Source organism: Leucoraja erinacea, chromosome 10 (assembly GCF_028641065.1).
Source record: "Leucoraja erinacea ecotype New England chromosome 10, Leri_hhj_1, whole genome shotgun sequence".
In the NCBI taxonomy this organism is placed as follows: Eukaryota; Metazoa; Chordata; class Chondrichthyes; order Rajiformes; family Rajidae; genus Leucoraja; species Leucoraja erinaceus.
Genome location: NC_073386.1, coordinates 28,950,414 through 28,972,930, shown reverse-complemented (window position 1 = coordinate 28,972,930; position 22,517 = coordinate 28,950,414). Strand labels below are relative to the sequence as shown.

The 22,517-nt window shown below is 40.1% G+C and overlaps 1 protein-coding gene across 6 annotated transcripts in view; it reads left to right on the top strand.

Annotated features, from left to right (window-relative positions):
* Nucleotides 1-22,517, top strand: part of patj (PATJ crumbs cell polarity complex component) — a 215,784-nt gene that overhangs the window by 181,531 nt on the left and 11,736 nt on the right. For all 6 annotated transcript variants that reach the window (XM_055641833.1, XM_055641832.1, XM_055641829.1 and 3 more), the window contains 6 exons: nt 863-1,010; nt 2,738-2,824; nt 4,439-4,553; nt 11,546-11,583; nt 15,827-15,949; nt 18,825-18,929. In XM_055641833.1, coding sequence (XP_055497808.1) covers nt 863-1,010; nt 2,738-2,824; nt 4,439-4,553; nt 11,546-11,583; nt 15,827-15,949; nt 18,825-18,929 — 616 coding nt within the window. The remainder of the gene's footprint in view (nt 1-862; nt 1,011-2,737; nt 2,825-4,438; nt 4,554-11,545; nt 11,584-15,826; nt 15,950-18,824; nt 18,930-22,517) is intronic.

The window sequence follows — 22,517 nt, the reverse complement described above, 5'->3', positions numbered from 1 at the left end:
CTGCCCCGCGCGGCTGGAATGGCCGCGGACTTTGCGAGCGCACACCGGGGGCTCTAACACCAAGACCCGGTGTGCGACCTCGCACCACCCGGCGTGGCTTTAATGGCCGCGGGACAATCGCCATCGCCAGCCGGGGGCTATGACTTTGACTCTGACATCGGGGGGGGGGGGGAGAGTGCAGTGGAGAGATAAGTTTATTTGGCCTTCCATCACAGCTATGTGATGGATGTTTATGTGAAATGTAATTATGTTGTGTCTGGGGTCTATTTGTGTGTAATGTATGGCTGCAGAAACGGCATTTCATTTGGACCTCCAGGGGTCCAAATGACAATTAAATTGACTCTTGACTCTAGCATCTGAAGTCAATCATTAGTAGCATCGTGAGTCAGGCAGCATCTGTGGAGGAAAATGGACGGCAACGTTTCAGGTTGGGACCCTTCTTGTTCTTTGCTCAAGATTTCAGCATTTGCAGACTTGTGCAGTTTACTGGTGGCTTCAATAAGTTTTAAAAGAAAATTGAAAACATGGTTGTTGTGAAATGAAGAAGGAGAAATGGACTCGAGGATGGTGTTGTGTGTTTGTGCCCCAACCTCTGAGGATACTTGTTACAAATTTACCTGCACTATTTTCTGACTATCCTAACCCATCGAAACTCATTTATTTGAAACTGTCATGTCAGGTTGTTTTCTTAGTGCAAAAGGTAAGTCAGAAAGTGTGGTCACTTAATTTTATATCTCATATAAACATGAGGTTATATATTTACACAAATTAAAATATCACATGCAGTTTCATCTAATGTATTTCAAAAGCATATTCTGTCAAAACTCTAGAACACTTGAAATGAATGTAAATATTTTAACAGGATTGGAACTGGAGTATTTATCTCAGACATTGTTAAAGGCGGGGCTGCTGAACTCGATGGGCGGCTGATGCAAGGTGACCAGATCTTGTCAGTAAATGGAGAGGATATGCGAAATGCTTCACAGGAGACTGTGGCAACAATACTAAAGGTAAAACCTGGAGTAACTGCACTAAGAGACCAGAGATCCAAACCCACATGACAAGATGCTAAAATAGTATGAATGGGACACTGATACCAATTTTATCCAAAGTTCCTGGGGAGTGATTTTCACATGTGCATGCTATGTAGAATGTGTGTATAAATGGTCTCATTATTGGATCTTTAAATCTTTACGCACATTGAATGCTAAGGACTTTTTGTAGTTGGTTGTTAACTGTGAACTAGCTTGCACAATGTCGCTTTGTATCTAGAGCTCTTTAAGTAATGTTATCAATTGGAATTGCATTTGGAAGTACAGTAAACCCTCGCACATATGGACCTCTATATAACTAATTTTGGTTCTAGCGGACCAAGGCGTAGCATTGGGCAGGTGTTTGCAGTGGCTGCCAAAAAGCAAAGTCCCAGAGTGTTGGACTCTGGGACGCAACCATTGCACCGCATCACCCTGGCAGTGTGTGCCTTGATTGCCTGGTAACGGCACAACGCTCCTATTGAACCACCCCCCACCTCCGCCAGGTTACCCAATGAGCTGGCGCCACGTGGTGTACTTCCGGTTGCGGAAGCAGAGAGAGAGAGCAGCATGAAGGCAGCGTTAATACCTGGCCTATGAATTCCCAATGGTTTAACGGTTCCCCTCCACTGATGCTGTGTTTCTTCCCACCAAACTTTGGGTTAAACATTATTATTTATCCTCCACACCTGGTTACAGAGAACAATCGGCAATATGGGACATTATTTCCCCCCCCCTCCCGCAGTCTGTTATTGTAAGGGTTTACTGTAGTGAGTTGCTTGAGATTAAATATTTTGAAGAGTACTGAAATGGGCAGGGGAGAAAACACTTCAGGCGTGGAAGGGACATCATGCCGGCAGAGGTAGATGACTGGGAGTAACAAGGTGCTCTGGAAGGCCAGCCACAGATTATAGGAGGTCTCACTTGAAAAACGCACAGACATTTGATCCATTTAATAGTCCAGGTGAACCCATCAGTCTTGAGTGATGTAAAAGCAAAATTCAAGTAATTTAACAAATCTGAAAGTGAGAGTAGCCTCAAAAGCTATAATCATGAAACGCTCTCCTGGATGGCATATTTTGAACAATGAAAACGTATAATGTCCTTTGATTAATGTCATGAGTATTGGGCTTTGTTTGCTACTGAATATTACAGTAATGACAAGTGACCTAACCAGTCTCTGGCTGCAAATATCTAGCACACCCAAAATAAAAACAGGAAGTGCTGGAAACATTCAGCAGATCAGGCAACTTTTTGTGGAGACAAAAACAGTTAATCTTTCAGATCAATGACCCTTTATCAGTGGACAGGCAGTCCGTCAGAAAATAGTTGCTGCTCACCCCAATTTAACCTTCCTGTGTATCTCAGTAAACATTCTTCAGTTCTTTTAAAGTTATTTCCTGTTGCTAAGCTTTTTCACATTGGACCCAGCCCCCAGAGCAGGTAATTCAATCACAAATCAGTACAAAAATCTATTCGGTGCTGATTGTTCAGTGCTCGTTGCAAAATCAAAGCCATTAGAAATTCTGCAGTACCCTGCACTAATTTCTGACCATTCAAGTCCATGCAAAGCCATAGGATTTTCTATATATACTCTTAGTGAACAAAGCAAACAAGCAAAGTGGTGAAGTCGGAATATTATTGTAATTAAATTGGTAACATAGCTTTGGACTTTCTTATATCCAAAACGTGTTTATTTTTTACAGTGTGCTCAAGGATTAGTTCAGTTGGAAGTTGGCCGTCTGAAGGCAGGCTCATGGATTTCCTCCAGCAGTACATCACACGGCAGTCAGGTCAGGATTATTTGCTGTTTAAATACTGGAGTTCATGTCTCGATGGGATTTGCTGGAAGTTAATCAGAATTTCCTATCTTTCAATTAATCGGTGATATGTTAATTGGAATAATGCCTGGCCCTCAGACAATATGCTTTCAGTTCATTGGCCACCAAAATGCAATTTAATGAAATTATGTGAAAGTAGTTACTGTGTGTCTTGAACACTCTGGTGCACCTCTTGTGGCAAATGACATATGAACAGATCTGTAAGCAGATTGTCTCTCTGCTGGGGATATTTGCCAGTGATGTAATACTCACAGCTTCAGTATCATTTTGGAGATCTATATTGTTTTAATTAATATGCATAACCCCAGTTTATTAATTGTTGCAAAATCACGATAGCATTGTCGTCTTGGGGATCAGTTAATCAATGTGAAAACCAGTGTGCGAGTGGTTTAATATTTATGGTAAAGCCTTAAGGGAATGGTAGCTTTATTGCACATCCTAGAGCTCCAAATAAATTTGTGTTTAAACATATATACTCTGTTCAAGCAAAAAGGGTGAAATACATTATGAAAGCTCTAATATTCTGTTAATAGGTGAAGAAATGCATTCAATAACAGGTACATTTTGTGAATTAGGAAAGCATTAAATATCAAAACTGGGGAAAAGTAATTATCTCTGGTTTAAAAATATTACACTGTTAAACCATAGAAAAATGATCTACTTAGTAGAACTGCAAGATAAATTCAGTAAATTAGGTGGCAAGTTTTATTTTAAATCCACTATGATTATTTTCTAATTGGAGTTTTTTTTTAAGGAAGCACTTACTTTCCAAATGGGAAATTAAAATTGCATTTATTCATTTTATTGTAACATTATCTCTTAATTATAACGTGCTCTGCTGGGCAGTTTCAATAATGTAAAAAGAGGCAGCAAATCAATCTATGTCTGATTGAGGAAAGTGAATCTCCAACTGTGCTAAGGGGTTGCACCTAAAACATCAGCGTCAGGTGATGATCTCGGATATTTATTTTAATTTTCGCTACATTATGGACCTAAGTTGTGAATTGTGGTGATGCGGCATATAGGGGCTGTGCTTTGTCAAGGAAGCTAGACAGAAAGAAAATACCATTTTGATAACTATTAATCAAGAAATAACTGTTGATATGTCAACAAGAATGAATGTCAGTATGATGGTTTAACACATAAAATTGAATGTTTAAGAGATGTACTTTTTTATACAGAGTGGTGGGTTGCCTGGGGTAGTGGTGGAGGCAGATCCAATAGTGCCATTTAAGAGGCTTCTAGAGAGGCACATAGATATGCAGGGAATGGAAGAATATGGATCACATGCAGGCAGAGGAGATTAGTTCAACTAGATATCATGTTTTGCACCGAGATTGTGAGTTGAAGGGCCTGTTCCTACGTTGTACTGTTCTGTTTTCTATGAATTAAACAATTTCTTCACTGTAGTTAATTGGTGAACAGCCCAAAGGATTAGGCAAAAATAGACTGAATTCGATGTGTATTTACATCCCAATGCCACTCCCATTCGCCTGGTATACGTTACTTCCTCTCTTTTAAATTGGATAAGCTTGATTAATTGCGATTTATTTTGATTTAACCTAGATGAGCCAAGAAAGTGGCGCAAGTAATCTGTCTAGCTTTGGAGCTGCTGTGACCACTTCACAAAACATTGCCAGCATCAAGAAGAATACAGCTGACTCCTCACAGAGGAACTCGGGTAAAATATTAGAATTAGATAATTAATATGTCTGGAATTTCTTTACTTGTACTATTTCCAACTTTAACCTCTGGGCAATTTGCAGTCGTTTATTGCGAAAAACAGCAGGGAAACAGGTCCTTCGGCCCATCAAGTCCCCGCTGATCAGCGATCCCCATACACTAACACTATCCTACAATAGGGACAAATTACAAATTTTATCAAAGCCAATTAACCTACAAACCTCTACATCTTTGGAGTGTAGAAGGAAACTGGAGCACCCCGGTGAAAACGGGGGGTGAATGTACCAACTCAGTACAGACAGTACCCATAGATAGGATCTAACACAGAACTTTGGCGCTGTAAAACGGCAACTCTACCACTGCGCCACGATCATCCAGATGATGAAGATTTTTTTCATATCATCCACTGCAAAGTTAAATCTTCAGTAGAAAGTATAAAAAAACAATATTTGGTTATCCTTTGCCTGATTAAAATTGATATATATTTTCATATCTTTGATTCTAACGATGGAAATCACATACCTCAACTCCATCCTATACCCCCTGGTCCAATCCCTCCTGACATATGTCCAAGGTACCTCACTTGCCTTTCGTCTCTTTAGTGACATCTGATTTCCGAGCCCCCACTCCCTCATCTTTACTATGGATGTTCAATCACTCTACACCTCCTTCCCCTACCAGGAAGGCTTGAAAGCCCTTTGTTTATTCCTTGACCGCAGAACTATCCAATTTCCCTCTACTAACATACTCCACCTAGTCCCCACTCTTAAGAACTTCTCCTTCGAATCCTCCCACTTCCTCCAAGTCCAAGGCATAGCTATGGGCACCTGCATGGGCCCCAGCAATGCTTGCCTCTCTGTAGGGTACGTTGATTAATCCCTATTCCAGCAGTACACTGGCCCAGTCTCTGAACTCTTCCTCTGCTGAACTCATGGACCTCATCAACTTCACCACCAATTTCCATCTTGCACTAAAATGTACTTGGACCATCTCCGACACCTCCCTCCCCTTTCTTGATCTCACAGTCTCCATCACAAGAAATAGAGTATCGACAGACGTCTATTACAAACTGATTGACTCCCACAACTATCTCAACTACACTACCTCCCGCCCTGCCTCCTGCAAAGACTCTATCCCGTACTACCAATTCCTCCGTCTACGCTGCATCTGCACCCAAGATGAGGTGTTCCATACCAGGATATCCGAGTTCTTCTCATTCTTTAGGGAACGGGGGTTCCTCTCTCCCATCATAGATGAGGCCCTCACTTGTGTCTCTTCGGTACCCCGCAGCTCCGCCCTTGCTCCTCCTCACCCTCCCCCTAGTTGCAATAGAGACAGAGTCCCCCTAGTCCTTACCTTTCATCCCATCAACCGTCGCATACAACACATAATCCTCCGAAATTTTCGCCACCACCAACATCATCCCAACACTAGTCACATCTTACCATCACCATGCCGTTCCGCCTTCCGCAAAGACCTTTCCCTCCACAACTCCCTGGCAACTCATCCCTTCCATAGACAATAGATAATAGACAATAGGTGCAGGAGTAGGAAATTTGGCCCTTCGAGCCAGCACCATCATTCAATGTGATCATGGCTGATCATCCCCAATCAGTACCCTGTTCCTGCCTTCTCCCCATATCCCCTGACTCCGCTATCTTTGAGCCCTAACTAGCTCTCATTTGAAAGCATCCAGAGAACTGGCCTCCACCGCCCTCAGAGGCAGAGAATTCCACAGACTCACAACTCTCTGTGTGAAAAAGTGTTTCCTCGTCTCCGTTCTAAATGGCCTACCCCTTATTCTTAAACTGTGGCCCCTGGTTCTGGACTCCCCCAACATCAGAAACATGATTCCTGCCTCTATTGTGTCCAAACCCTTAATAATCTAATATGTTTCAATAAGATATCCTCTCATCCTTCTAAACGCCAGAGTATACAAGCCCAGCCAAACCACTCCCTCCCCAGGTATCTTCTCCTGCAACCGTAGAAGATGCAACACCAGTCCCTATACCTCCTCCCTCTGTCCAGGGACCCCAACAGTCCTTTCAGGTTATGCTGAGGTTCACTTGCACCTCCTCCAACCTCATCTATTGTATCCATTGTTCAAGATGTGGAGTCCTATACATTGGCAAGACCAAACGTAGACTGGGCGATCATTTCACTGAACGTTTCGCTCAGTCTGCCTGAACCTACCTGATCTCCCATTTGCTAAACAGTTTAATTCTCTTTCCCATTCCCACACTGATCTTTCTGTCCTACGTCTCTTCTCCTCCATTGTCAGAATGAGGCCTAAAGCAAATTGGAGGAACAGCATCTCATATTTTGCTTGGGCAGCTTACAGCCCAGTGGTATGAATATTAATTTCTGTAACTTCAAGTAATTTCGGTATTCCCTCTCTCTCTATCCCTCCCACATCCAAGTCACACCAGCTTCTCGTTTTCACCCAACAAACAGCTAACAATGGCCCATTTCCTTTATCATCGGCATGTTTTGGCATATCTTTCATTCATTGTTCTTTATCTCTCGACATCATCGCCTTTATCTCTAATTTCCCTTATCCTTAACTAGTCTGAAGAAGGGTCTCGACCCGAAACATCACCTATTCCTTCTCTCCAGAGATGCTGCCTGTCCCATTGAGTTACTCCAGCTTTTTGTGTCTAGCTTAGGATATTCTTAGACTTGCTTTTAACTGTTTAATTATCCAGCACTATTTATGATTAAAAACACAAAGCGCTGGAAACATTCAGCAGATTAGACATCCCCTATGTAAAGAGAAACCAAGTTAATGTTTCTCTTCAGAGAAACCTCTTCACAATTGAGAAAGACAGAAAACAATTTAGTTGTAAATTACAACCAAATTGGGGGAAGGAAATGGATATGACAAAAAATATATCTTAAAGAGTGAGGCCAGAGTTGCCATGGCGATTCCAAGGTTTTAGGGGACTGTTTGATTGATAGATCAGTGAGGTCAGATAGAGAGTGGGAGAGAAAACAATAAAAGGATATGTTAAAGCTGTGAATTGCAGGTCAGAGGTGTGGCTGACCCTGAAATCAAAATTTAATTGCTGAGAATCACATTGTGCCAACAACATAAACATTATTGGAGTTATGTCTAGAGAGGAAGGTTGTCAAAGGATACAGTAGGAAATACCACAGTCAAACATTTGGGCGAAGAAACAACAGATAGATTTTAACCCAGGCAGGTTTGAGGTAATGCATTTTGTGAGGTCAAATGCAATAGAAAAGTATAACTTAAATGGCCAGTCTCTTAGGTGTATTGATGTACAGAGGGATCCTGGGAAATAAGTCCATGTCCCTAAAAGAAGCAACACATGTGGATAGAATGGTAAAGAGGGCATACAGCATTGTTGGATCTTCGAATATAAAAGTTGGCAAGTCATGTTGCAACTGTATGAAACTTTTTGGGTTCCGCCATATTTGGTTGTCATTGTATAGGAAAGGTGTGGAGCCAGCTAGAAATACAGTGTCACCCCTCAGCAGTGAAAGGAGGTGTTCTGGAAAGAGGTCACTGTAGAAAAAAAACATTAACCATATAACCATATAACAATTACAGCACGGAAACAGGCTATCTCGGCCCTGCAAGTCTGTGCCGAACAACTTTTTTTCCCCTTAGTCCCACCTGCCTGCACTCATACCATAACCCTCCATTCCCTTCTCATCCATATGCCTATCCAATTTATTTTTAAATGATACCAATGAACCTGCCTCCACCACTTCCATTGGAAGCTCATTCCACACCGCTACCACTCTCTGAGTAAAGAAGGTCCCCCTCATATTACCCCTAAACTTCTGTCCCTTAATTCTGAAGTCATGTCCTCTTGTTTGAATCTTCCCTATTCTCAAAGGGAAAAGCTTGTCCACATCAACTCTGTCTATCCCTCTCATCATCTTAAAGACCTCTATCAAGTCCCCCCTTAACCTTCTGCGCTCCAGAGAATAAAGACCTAACTTATTCAACCTATCTCTGTAACTTAGTTGTTGAAACCCAGGCAACATTCTAGTAAATCTCCTCTGTACTCTCTCTATTTTGTTGACATCCTTCCTATAATTGGGCGACCAAAATTGTACACCATACTCTAGATTGGTCTCACCAATGCCTTGTACAATTTTAACATTACATCCCAGCTTCTATACTCAATGCTCTGATTTATAAAGGCTAGCATACCAAAAGCTTTCTTTACCACCCTATCTATATGAGATTCCACCTTCAAGGAACTATGCACAGTTATACCCAGATCCCTCTGTTCAACTGTATTCTTCAATTCCCTACCATTTACCATGTACGTCCTATTTTGATTTGTCCTGCCAAGGTGTAGCACCTCACATTTATCAGCATTAAACTCCATCTGCCATCTTTCAGCCCATTTTTCCAAATGGCCTAAATCACTCTGTAGATTTTGGAAATCCTCTTCATTATCCACAACACCCCCTATCTTGGTATCATCTGCATACTTACTAATCCAATTTACCACACCTTCATCCAGATCATTGATGTACATGACAAACAACAAAGGACCCAACACAGATCCCTGAGGCACCCCACTAGTCACCTGCCTCCAACCCGATAAACAGCCATCCACCATTACCCTCTGGCTTCTCCCATTCAGCCACTGTTGAATCCCATCTTGCTATTCCTGCATTTATACCCAACAGTTGAACCTTCTTAACCAACCTTCCATGAGGAACCTTGTCAAAGGCCTTACTAAAGTCCATATAGACAACATCCACTGCTTTACCCTCGTCAATTTCCCTAGTAACCTCTTCAAAAAATTCAAGAAAATTAGTCAAACATGACCTTCCAGGCACAAATCCATGTTGACTGTTCCTAATCAGACCCTGTTTATCTAGATGCTTATATATATTATCTCTAAGTATCTTTTCCATTAATTTGCCCACCACTGAAGTCAAACTAACAGGTCTATAATTGCTAGGTTTACTCTTAGAACCCTTTTTAAACAATGGAACAACATGCGCAGTACGCCAATCCTCGGGGACTATTCCCGTTTCTAATGACATTTGAAATATTTCTGTCATAGCCCTGGCTATTTCTACACTAACTTCCCTCAATGTCCTAGGGAATATCCTGTCAGGACCTGGAGACTTATCCACTTTTATATTTTTCAAAAGTGTCAGTACTTCTTTTACTTTGAACCTCATAGTATCCATAGCTACTCTACTAGTTTCCCTTACCTCACATAATTCAATATCCTTCTCCTTGGTGAATACCGAAGAAAAAAAAATGTTCAATATCTCCCCCATCTCTTTTGGCTCTGCAGATAGCTGTCCACTCTGTATCTCCAATGGACCAATTTTATCCCTTGTTATCCTTTTGCTATTAATATAGCTGTAGAAACCCTTTGGATTTACTTTCACCTTACATGCCAAAGCAACCTCATATCTTCTTTTAGCTTTTCTAATTTCTTTCTTAAGATTCTTTTTACATTCCTTATACTCCTCAAGCACCTCATTTACTTCATGCTGCCTATAATTATTGTAGATCTCCCTCTTTTTCCGAACAAGATGTCCAGTTTCCCTTGAAAACCAGGGCTCTTTCCAATTTTTACTGTTTCCTTTCAACCGAACAGGAACATAAAGATTCTGTACTCTTAAAATTTCCCCTTTAAATGTCCTCCATTTCTCTTCTACATCTTTCCCATAAAACAAAATGTCCCAATTCACTCCTTTTAAATCATCTCGCATCTCATCAAAGTTAGCCTTTCTCCAATCAAAAATCTCAACCCTAGGTCCAGTTCTGACCCTCTCCATAATTATATTGAAACTAATGGTATTGTGATCACTGGACCCGAAGTGCTCCCCAACGCATACCTCCGCCACCTGTCCCGTCTCATTTCCTAACATTGTTAGCATCAAACGCAAACACTTTTCATATGGCAGGATACAGAAGTTTGGTCAGATCTGATGGTTATGGATTGCTTAGCTTTATCAATTGTATGTTTTATTTTGCTGTTCTGCACCTTTACCAGAATAATGCCTAATTTTCAGAATGAGAATACCTTTCTGCACTGCTCGTTGAACCAGAAATCAAGCAGAGCTTCCCAATAAACATTCATTTTCTTATCTTTACTGTTTAACTCTAGAGGATGCTTTTAAAGTGGTAATGCTAATCCAAATTCAATAAGATGCAACAATAAAAGACTTTTACAATAACATTGTGACATTTCCATCAAATCACTAAAGAACAGATAGCAAGCAGACCCTAGATTCAATTCACATCTGCAATAAGATCTTTACAATTTAGATGAAAGTACTATAATTACCTTTGTTCTACGTCCTCATGATTCAACATTGAAATGTTATGAATAAGGTCTACACTTTGCAATAACTGTACATTAATACAATCGCAATAACGGATCACGGAGGGGGTGGGGTGGGGAGAGGACGGTGTCTGTTATTGCCACTGTCATTGTCCACTGTAACAGGGTGAGGGGGTTAATATTTCTCCCAATGCTGGGAGGAAAGAAACGCACAGTTGGGGGGAGTTAAGCAAATGGGAATTCACAGGCCATGGAGCTGCAGAGCCCCTGACCCCACACACAGTGTGTCAGGGAGGGTCCGATACTCTTGTTGCCTTCATGCTGCTTGCTCTCTCCACTCCCACAACCGTAAGCATGCCATGTAGGGCCAGCTCATTGGCATGTGGGGCCAGCTCATTGTCTTGTGGGGCCAGCTCATTGTGTAACTGGCGAAAGTGGTGGGGGAGGGTGCAAAGGGAGCCTTGATCTGCCAAAACCAAAATCAACTATATGGTCTATTATTGCAAGGGTTTACTGTAATGTGATGTTACCATAACAGATTGGTGCATGTAAGCATCAAAACATCATTTTCAACAAAACCTTCATGGCATCTTGTAATTTTTCACAATCTGGAAATAGTTAACAATGTCCTCGTGATCAGTAGAATATGTCTGTAAGTCTAATAATGAGTTTTGTTTCTAATTGAATATTTTAGGTTCAGATACAGGATTGAGAACTGTGGAAATAACAAGGGTAAGTAATATGTATATAGTCCTACTAGAGAAAGGGCTGCATTTGGCCTTAGGGGCTGACACTAGGCAGGTATTGGAATAGTCAGGGGAGCACTTTGGGAATAGTGACCATAAATCTGTACGTTTCAATAGAGTTATATAATGGGATGAGGTTTGTGCTCAAATTAAGGGCCTAAACTAGAGGAAGACTGATTTCAAAAGCATAAGCAAGGACCCGCTGAGTTACTCAAGCATTGTGTGTCTTTTCCTTTTCCCTAAAGTTGGAGGACTTTAGTTATGGGGAGATATTGGATCGGTTGGGCTTGTTTTCTCTGAAATGAAGGAGCCTGACGGAATGACCTGATAGCAGAATATAAAATTATGAGAAGCATAGATAGTAGAATCTCTCTCCCATGGTAAGGATATAAAATAATAAGAGGGAAAACTGGTGAGAGGAAGCAGTTTTAAAGAGGATCAGTTTGTTTTTACTTAGTGGTTAATATCTGGAATTCGTTATCAAAGATGGTGGAAACAGATACAATCAATATGTTTAAGATAATTTTTTTCCAATCAATGAAGTAACCAATGAATTGAAAGATCTAATACAACATTTGGGATTAGTATAGATGAACAAAAATATCAGCATGGACATGGTGGGAAGACCCTGTTTCTGTGCAATATGATTCTTACTGTAATGTAAATCAATAGGAAGTAATTTTCATATGGACATAAATAGCAGACAAATCCCCAGTAGTCATGTAATGTAACATTAGAACAAATTCGAACATCGACCATTTAACCTATAAAATGTTTTACAAGTGTTCTCCAAATTATTGGCGCTCATTTATAGAATATATTTCGTTCTTTCACTTCAAGTTGCCACACAGAGGAAAGAAAACTTTAGTCAATGAATGAAGACAGTGACTCTGCTCCACCTTTCTTTGGATATAATTTAATACAGCTTATTGTTTACTCGTTTCATTGATTTCAAAGCCCACTGGATCTAGCTAGAAGTTAGTGTCCAGTTTCAAATTAAATGGAGCTAATCGTAAATCTGGGGCTGTTAAATCTGAGGAGGGAATGTTTCTTTAAAATGTTTATGATATAGTGACACATTGAGTGGAATAAGATAAAAACAATATATTCTTGAAGCATCTGTAGGAAGAAACTGCAGATGCTGGTTTACACCGAAGATAGACACAAAATGCTGGAGTAACTCAGCCGGACAGGCAGCATCCCTGGATAGAAGGAATGGTTGATGTTTTGAATCGAGACACTTCTCCAGTCTGAAGGGTGACGTTTCGGTGATCCGTGATCGGTGATCATCCATTCGTATCCAGAGATGCTGCCTGTCCGGCTGAGTTACTCCAGCATGTTGTGTCTATATTCTTGAAGCAGGTGTTTGATGCGTGGGAGCAGAAACTCCATAGACACTGTTACAATAATCAAATCTGGAACTCACAACGACATGCATTACGTTTTCCTTCATCTGAGGAGATGAAATGGGGGAAGGAAAGTGACATTGTAGAGGTGGTGTGCTGGCAGTTCCTGCCTGTTCCTCTACTGTTTGATGTTAATCCTTTTTTGTTAGTCCTTTTATGTTCTTCAAACCTGCCAAGCGACGCTCTTATCTTTTCACGAGCCATTTCTTTTGAAATTTATCAGATCCCTTCTCTTCGCAGGATTTTCAGTTTGCCTTCATATTTGTTTGTCTCTTGGTGAAGGAATTGATATTTGTGGTGGAAATAGGATTCTTTTGTCTTAAAAATAGATTGATTTGTATCCAAAGTTAGCCATAGTATAAGGAAAACAGGGGAGAATAAAAAAAAGTACAAACAAGTACACTGCCATATCTTTCAACAATGTGTCAGGACTTAGTTTTCATATGTTTAGCCTTATTTTTGTCATGAATAGAACTCAGTAATGTGGGTCAACCTCAAAAATCAGGTCGGCAGAAAATATTGAGCAAGAAATGTGAAAAGTTTGCATAAAGTATTAATTTGAAGCTTGGCACCAATTTCTAGCTAGATCCAGTGGGTTTTAAAATCCATGAAACTAGTAAACAGAATACAAAAAGAAGCTGTATTAAATTATATCCAAAGAAAGGTGGGGCAGAGTCATTGTTTTCAGTCATTAACTGTGGAGACTCAAAGGCAAACTAATGTTAAGATGGATTTGTGTTTTTAATTGGGAATTGATGACAACAAAAAATGCTTCAAACAAATAGTATCAATGCATTCAAGGGGAAGTTGAATAAAGCTATTGAGGATGGTGCTAATAGGGTAGCGATGGGGGGGAGCATTTGAGAGTTGTTTACTCTGTATGTCACAGATGAGTTTTGTACTATTCTGAGACCCAGGATTTGAAGAGTGCGTCACTTTCTTAAGCGCCTGTCCCACTTGGGCGTCATTTGCGTGTCATTTACGCAACATCATTTACGCGTCATGACGAACGACGTGCGCGTCGTGACGCGCACGTGATGCGCACATCGCGAGCATTACACGCGCATGGTGCGTGGTGATGTAGGCAGTGTCGCGCGGTCGCACGCAGTGCCCCATGATTTTGGGATTCACAAAATCTTCACGCGCCACCTGCATGACGCGCAAATTATGCCCAAGTGGGACAGGCCTTTAAAGCACCACACAAGCAGTTTATAGGGACTGGTTAAGTGATTTCATCGATTGTTGCACAGTGGCAAGAAGCCTATGGCAAAAACTGTAGAGCTGCTGGAGGAACACAGTGCTTCACTCAGCATATGATGAAGAAAATAGATAGCCGACTTTTCGGGTCAAGACTCTTTATCTAGACTGAAACTGTAGAGTGCTTGGGTGAGGTGGTATATGCAAAACATATCAATGATAGGTGAGGAGGGCAGGTAATAGCCAAGTGGGGGAGGGATGGGGAGAGATAGTGACAGAGACGGGATGGTGATAGGAAAAGGCTGCAAATTCTGGAAACTTACTCTCCTTTAAACTGACTGCAACAACCAGGTTCAGGAATAGCTACTTCCCCACAGCCATCAGGCTATTAAACCTGGCTTGGACAAAACTCTGATTATTAATAACCACTTTCTGCTATTTGCACTTTATCAGTTTATTTATTCATGTGTGTATATATTTATATCATGGTATATGGACACATTTATCTGTTTTGTAGTAAATGCCTACTATTTTCTGTGTGCATAAGCAAAGCAATAATTTCATTGTCCTAAATAGGGACACATGACAATAAACTCACTTGAACTTGAACTTGAACTTTGCAATCTTCTCCAGCTCCAAAGAGCATACCAGTGCATCCAAGCCACTTCCCTATTCGTCCCGATCTGGTTTCTTAATATCCTTATCACCATCCCGTCTCTGTCACTATCTCTCCTGGAGTAAGGTGCAACCTCCTCTCTGATTCTGTAGCTTCATCAGTTTCTCAGCATGTTCATGCTCTTCATGAGACGGCTCTAGAAAAAAATCTCCTTTAAACCTTTTTCCCACTCATCTTAAATCTATGATTTGACATTTCCACCTGGGGGGAGGGGGGGATGTGACTATCTGTCCCATCATAAATTATAATCTTCTATCATATCTTCCCGTAGCCTTAGATGCTCTACGTTTGTCCAACCTTTTCTTATAACTAATACTTTCTACTCCAAGCAACATCCTTATGAACCTCTTCTGCACTCTCTCCAAAGCCTCTGCATCCTTCCTGAATGAGGCTTCACCAAATCTACCTGATGACTTGCCTGCTTTTATACTCAATGCACTGACCGATTAAAAACAAATATGTTGTACTCTATTTTTCCCGCCATATCTATTTGCATTGCAACATACTGGGAGCTATGGACTCAACAGGAACTCAAAAAATCAAGCTGCATCCACTTTCTATATAATTTTATAAGTAAGGTCTATGGCATTGTTGCTTTTAAATCATAAACCATGTAAATCATTTTCTGAAGCAAACCTCATATAGGTAGAAGGCAGCCACAATCACCTTCAGCATAGTAGTACAGATGATAATGAGCATTGTGTAGTTATTTTTAAGTATTGCAGGCAGACTTAGTTTTAAATTAATTTGCAGAGTTACACTGTTGTGAGCAAACACGGCTCATATCGTACAATGGATCCAGTATGTAAAGCCATCACCTCAAGAATAAGTCTAGATACTGAGCAGCTTTTAGACAAATCACAGGAAGCAATACACTTGGACTGTTTAGTTATTATTCCTGTCCAAATATGTCTCTAGTCCATTTATTGATAGGAGTGTTTTTATAACAGGGACCAAATGATGCACTTGGAATTAGCATTGCTGGTGGCAAGGGGAGCCCTCTAGGTGATGTGGCCATCTTCATCGCCATGATCCAAGCCAGTGGAATGGCTGCACGCACACACAGGCTAAAGGTAGGGGCAACAAAGTCATATATGTGTTGTTAATCTGCAGCAGTTGGTGCAATATAATATTCAATTCACATGTTAAATATCTTCAATGTGCTTCTGTGCTAAAATGTTTAACGGTTAACATTAATGGAAATGGCTTCAATGCATAAATTATTGATTCCACTTTTTACATCCATTACATTTTCAGTTCTAGTGCAGTTATGGTGTGTTGACACAAGAACAATTGGAAGTGTAATAATAAGAAACGGTAGATTAGCTCCAGTGTACCATTCCATGAACAGGGCTGCATGAAGAGTTCTTCAAATATATTTAGTCTTCAATTGATAAAGCACAGACAACATTTTAATAAGACGTTTTTATTCTAAAATAATCGAACCACGTGAGGAAGATTTTATGGACAGATGCCTATTAGATTCATTTTCAAGGCAATGAGACAAAACCCCTTGCAAAACCTTGCTGTTTTCTTTTGATTTCTCCAACTTTAAAAAAATTAAGAAAGCTCATTGCTCATGTCTTTGCTGCCATTGTTTACACATCCACACATCAGTGTTTTACGGAACCACAATTTTCTATCACCTTGAAATATTTGACCAGTCCATGACATAGATAGATAGATAGATAGATAGATAGATAGATAGATAGATAGATAGATAGATAGATAGATAGATAGATAGATAGATAGATAGATAGATGTCATGGGGATAGTGGAATCAAGGGATATGGGGAGAAGGCAGGCACGGGTTACTGATTGTGGATGATCAGCCACGATCACAATGAATGGCGGTGCAGGCTCGAAGGGCCAAATGGCCTCCTTCTGCACTTATTTTCTATGTATGTCTATGTATGTACAATTTTTAGCTTTTGAATGTTGTTTATGTTGTGCACCTCAAGAAATCAGCTCCAAATAAGTTTTCCTTCTCTGGGGTGTCTAAGGTGTCTCCAAAAGGCTCCAGAGGTTTGCACATATAAGAAAATAATGGGCCTGTCTCCCTTAGGCTATTTTTAGACGATTACCGGTGACTGTCATAGTCGTGGCAGGTCACCGAAAAAACGGCGACTGGACCACCCTTTGACATAAAATTTGAAAGAGAATCAAATATTAATATTTTTTAAAAAACAAAGTCAGCACCGGCGACACCCTACGCCATCCTGGTGACAACCTACAACAGCACCCAAGTCAGGAGAAGTCAAGCTACGCTCATTGGCATCAAGCCAACTGTCGGCGACTGTCGCCGAAAAGTTTTGAACATTTCGAAATCCAGCGGCGACCAGAAAAATGCTATGATTCTTTGGGCGACTGAGGAGATTACTCACGACCATACAGGCAACACCCCGGCGACCATGTGGCGACAGCCTAGTCGCCTGTATTCGCCTAAAAAATCGCCTAAGTGGGACAGGGGCATAATGGTCAGATAGTCGCCCTCCAAAACTGCTAATTACCCATGAGTTTTCTTACATAGAAACATAGAAAGTAGGTGCAGGAGTAGGCCATTCGGCCCTTCGAGCCTGCACCGCCATTCAATATGATCATGGCCGATCATCCAACTCAGTATCCTGTACCTGCCTTCTCTCCATACCCCCTGATCCCTTTAGCCACAAGGGCCACATCTAACTCCCTCTTAAATATAGCCAACGAACTGGCCTCAACTACCTTCTGTGGCAGAGAGTTCCAGAGATTCACCACTCTCTGTGTGAAAAATGTTTTCCTCATCTCGGTCGTAAAAGATTTCCCCCTTATCCTTAAACTGTGACCCCTTATTCTGGACTTCCCCAACATCGGGAACAAGTGTCTGTATCTGTGTTTTAATCAATAAATCATCTACCTTCTCTATAAATAGTGTATTCCATCTCTCACATTCATATTCTTCTTCTCAAGCCTTTTATTCATCCGTTGGCTAATGTTTCCATTGTCATCAATTCTTTCCAAATTATTGCTTCAATCTAACTATAGATTTGTGTATGTAGTTGGTTAGAGTGTTTCCAGTATAGATAAGAGGAGACCCATGGATGCAAGAATATGCAGCTCACATAGCAATTAAACCATGCTGTTAAATATTAGATATAGACAACGGACGACGATAGATTACACTAAGTTAATCTCTGACACCTTTCTCTGTCCTGATATGGCCTCCTTTACATCGACAAGACTAAACGTAGACTAGGCAACCGTTTCGCCGAACACGTGTTAGGTCCGTCAAGAATCTCCCGTTTGGTAGCAATTTTAAAACCATTGCCAGAGTACGGTCACATGCAAACTGGAGGAACAGCTCCTTGTTTTCAGCTTGGGTAGCTACAACCCAGTGATATAAACATTACTTTTACCAATTTTTGGTAACCCACAAATAACTCTTTTTTTTCCTTCTCCCCCCTTTCCCGTGTGCCCCATCTTGACTCGCACCCATTTCTCCCCTTTCCCCTCCCCTTTCACCTACATTCTTTCTTCTGTCTTCTCAATTCGAAACTCTTTAATCCTTGTATTTCACACCTTTTATTTCCATCTCCGGCCTTTGTCAACCATCTGCCTATCAAAAATGTCCCTCGCATGTGTCCACCCATTGCCTGCCTCCTCTCATCCAGCTTTCTCTTCTCCCCTTCTTTTCCCCTTATCCCCCCCCCCCCCCCCCACACCACACACACACACACACACACACACACACACACACACACACACACACACACACACACACACACACACACACACACACACACACACACACACACACAGTCACAGCAATGTGCAGGAAATAATAAAATCCAAGACATTAGTATTTTAATTAAAGTACAAAAACTGATATGTGCTGATCTAGCTCTGTGAGTGTTCACCTTCCATTTGAAATTAATTTATCTTGCAATTAATTAGCCGTTTCTTTAATATTAGGTTGGGGATCGGATTGTCAGCATTAATGGCCAGCCCCTGGATGGACTGTCTCATGCAGAAGCAGTTAATCTATTGAAGAATGCCTACGGAAGCATTATCCTTCAGGTACTGAAATAATGGCAGCAACAGCTGCATGCAGCAGATAACGCCCATTGAAAAGCAATAGAGTATTGCTGGCAAACATTACCACGTCAAACGGGGATAAGGATTCTAGCCTGGGTGAATCACACAGGATTTGGCAATGTTTAAATCTGTTGGTGTCTAGATATTTCAGTGCCACCCATGCAACATTTCTAATGATCATGTGCATACTTATGTGAATTATTATAACTATAATGATGCTTGGATAATAATGCTTTTTGCCCTTAAGATTCATGTTTCCTGCTTTCCTATGAAGTATTATAATTTGAATCAAAATGTCAGCTTATTAACTGCACTAATTAATAACTGGACCACCACAAAGATAATAAATAGGGTTGTACTGCTACAAAGTTTTTAACATTTAAAGTATAGGGGATATCATATAATAAAATAGATCTATAAAACATCTATTAATGATTTTACATTCTTAGTATTTGTTTATCGAAGCCATGCCAATAACAGCCACACTGTAAATTATTTCAGTGTCTGGTTTTAACACCATTAGGTATAATTATATGTTTTCTATATCAGAGTAAACATATGCTGGGCTCAATTGCATGTGCATTTGGCATTAATGTTATTGTTCATGAAACATTTTTCTGGTGCTATTTTGTATTGGAAACCTGTAGTAAAAGAAATTAGGAGTTTCTACAAATAGAACCAAATTGGCTGCCACTTAAAAGTTGTATTGTTTGTGGCTTAATAGTGGTTTTTTATGCCAAGTTAATCTACTGGGGACTGTCAATAAATGAACGTCTTTAGAATCACACGTGATGTTCACACATGAGAATTTCCGTTCCTATCCTCAAAAACATCAGCTTTCTCCAGACAGACAGTTTTTTTTAATACCAGTTCATTTCTTCCAGGGTTTCACCCAAAAATAATTTTGTTAATTTATTAATTTTGACATTAATTGTCAAGCCTTTTTCTTGAGGTATCAGACTTTCATGCAATACTCTGACACATTTGAAAGACAACTTGCAAGTTGACAGCCGTGAATTCTTTTATTACTCTTTGACTACCAAATTACGGAGACCACGAGTAAGATCAAATAGCCGACTGTTAACCAGAGATGTAATCACTATCTTGCTATGCATTTATGGCTCTTTTTTCCCCTTCTACAGACATGGTAGTAATGCAATTGCCCCCCACATCTATCGTGCCATTGTGCATCAATCACAGGTCTCCACATCAGGAGGCTCTCAATTCTGTTCTGAGTACATGATAACACTTAATTTCATTCTTAGTTCATCCATTTTTTACAAGGCTCATTAGGCCTTGAATGTCATCTTAATTGGAAAATGTCCCCAATGCAATTGAAATATATGAATAGCAGAGATGTTGCCTAAGAAGTTCGCCTAATCCTGTAAACTACCTCAATGAGAGAAATAGTTTCATTTTGATGGTCGTGCCTGCTATTTTTATGGACAGGGATTCTTCTAAGCAGCACCGTGAATTGAACACCTAATTGTCCTACCTGCCAAACACAAATGCTCTGCTTTCCCAGGTAGCTCAATCCATCAAATTCTGTGTGGAAAGTTTAGTAACTGGATGCATCCCTACACTTATTTCTCACACCAGGGCTTCATTATTCATATATATGTACATACGCTCAAATTTTCCAGCTACAGATTTGTGTGCCAGTCTCAGGTTGATGTAAGCTTGAACTGACTTCAAATTATTATCATTTAAAATTGCTTAATGAGGAAGAAAGAAATCATTGAGACAAATAATACATTTTACCCATTTCTTGGGGGGGAAAAGAGCCTCGTCAAAACATTACATTTTGGTTTCTCTGCAGCTTTGTTTATGTAATGTTTCCAGTTCTTTGGAGCAGAGCTACAGTCTTACATTTTGCAAAACTTTAATCAGGAGTGCTTTTGCAGTACAGTATTTAAAAAATATCTGCAATTGTTCTGGTGTGTATGGATTGCATAGATAATGCACAGTAGCTTGTCATTAGTAAACAACATGTACTTGCTATCAGCGTTTTGGCCATATTCTAACCAGAAGGTCAGATAAATGCATTCATTCATGCAAATGACAAGGATGTAGGTTGATTATCTGCCTGTCTTCAATAGAATGTTAAGAGTTTTAAAATGCAGTTTGTTAACTAAAGATTAGGGTCTCCAGGGAGCAATTACCACTCTATAAACCATGTGTCTGTAGGCTTGCTTGGGTTTTGCATGATTTAATCTGTTTGTATAGCAGGTGTAGTAATGAGATAAGGAAAGGCTGAGGGTGCTTGTTGATGTTGTGTACAAACCACAGCAGATCTGTTAATAGGGATTTTTTCACCCATTGGGATCGTTTCTTTACCCTTTACATAATGTGACTTTTTTTCTCCCTGCAGAGAGAAGAAAGGTTTTTCTCTGTCTGTGTTATATTAAGCAGCCAGTCTCTGGGCTTTATATTTTTGAGATCAAACTAAAGAAATCAACTAATGTTTCTTTTAAAATATATTTATTTATAAATAAAGTAAATTATATTTTAATTAATCCACGAGCTTAAACACATCTATCTGTTCTGTTACAGCATCAAATTCCTTACTAATTGAGATTACACATTTTGCTTTAAATTTAAATAAAAATGGCACAGAATAAATAGAGGATCCTTGGAGGCAACCAATGGTTATGTCATTTAAGGAAGACCAATAATCTACTGGTAATTTATTCACTGCTCCTGCTCAATCAGTTCAAACTCATGCTACACTTATGAAATATTAGTTATTTGTTCAAATCTCACAATATAACCATCACATTGATGCCTTAATTACCACACCAGAATATCCACTCATCCCCCATACCACATTTTGGCCTGTGTTTTACCAGCATCACCCCTGAATACCATTTTAACCATTGGTTGCTTTCACCTCCACGCATTCAAAAAGGGGGGGGGCTAAAAATAATAGCTTTGGTCTTCTTTATATTCAAGTTGAGTACATTTTATTTTATTCATAAACTGGAAGTCCAACAGCAAAGAGGCTTATGTGAAAGTATGAAAAGCCATGGAGATCCAAATCTTGGATATCATCAGCATGCAGATGGGAGGAGAGCCCCTGGCTGGAGATAATGGCAGGAAGAGGAAGTTCCATATAACTGAATAATGGCATTGTCAACTGCTTTGAAAACTGCTGAGAACTTGTGGTCAGCTAAGGGTTTAAAAATGCCTTGATCAAGGAGGATATCATTTTTAAAACACCAAAGGACGGATTTATTTTACTTCTCTAAATCCCATTCAGATTGGTGACATTTTTCCATTTTAGCTGCATGCCTCCATTGCTGATATTTCCTGAATATTACATCTAATCCCAATTTATGTGTTCAGCTCTGTTGTTTGAGAAATAAACATCACACCATATAACCAACTTGAGGAATTGATGAGTTGCATTACTCTTATGAAATGTTAAATGAGACCCTGCCTATTCTTTCCATTAATTCTGGAGGATGAATGGATCACATGGCATTATTCAAAAACGAACGGGCAGCCTGGCTATCCTATTATCGTTCTACTTTCTCTTCGTTAATGATATACTTACAATTATTACCACCA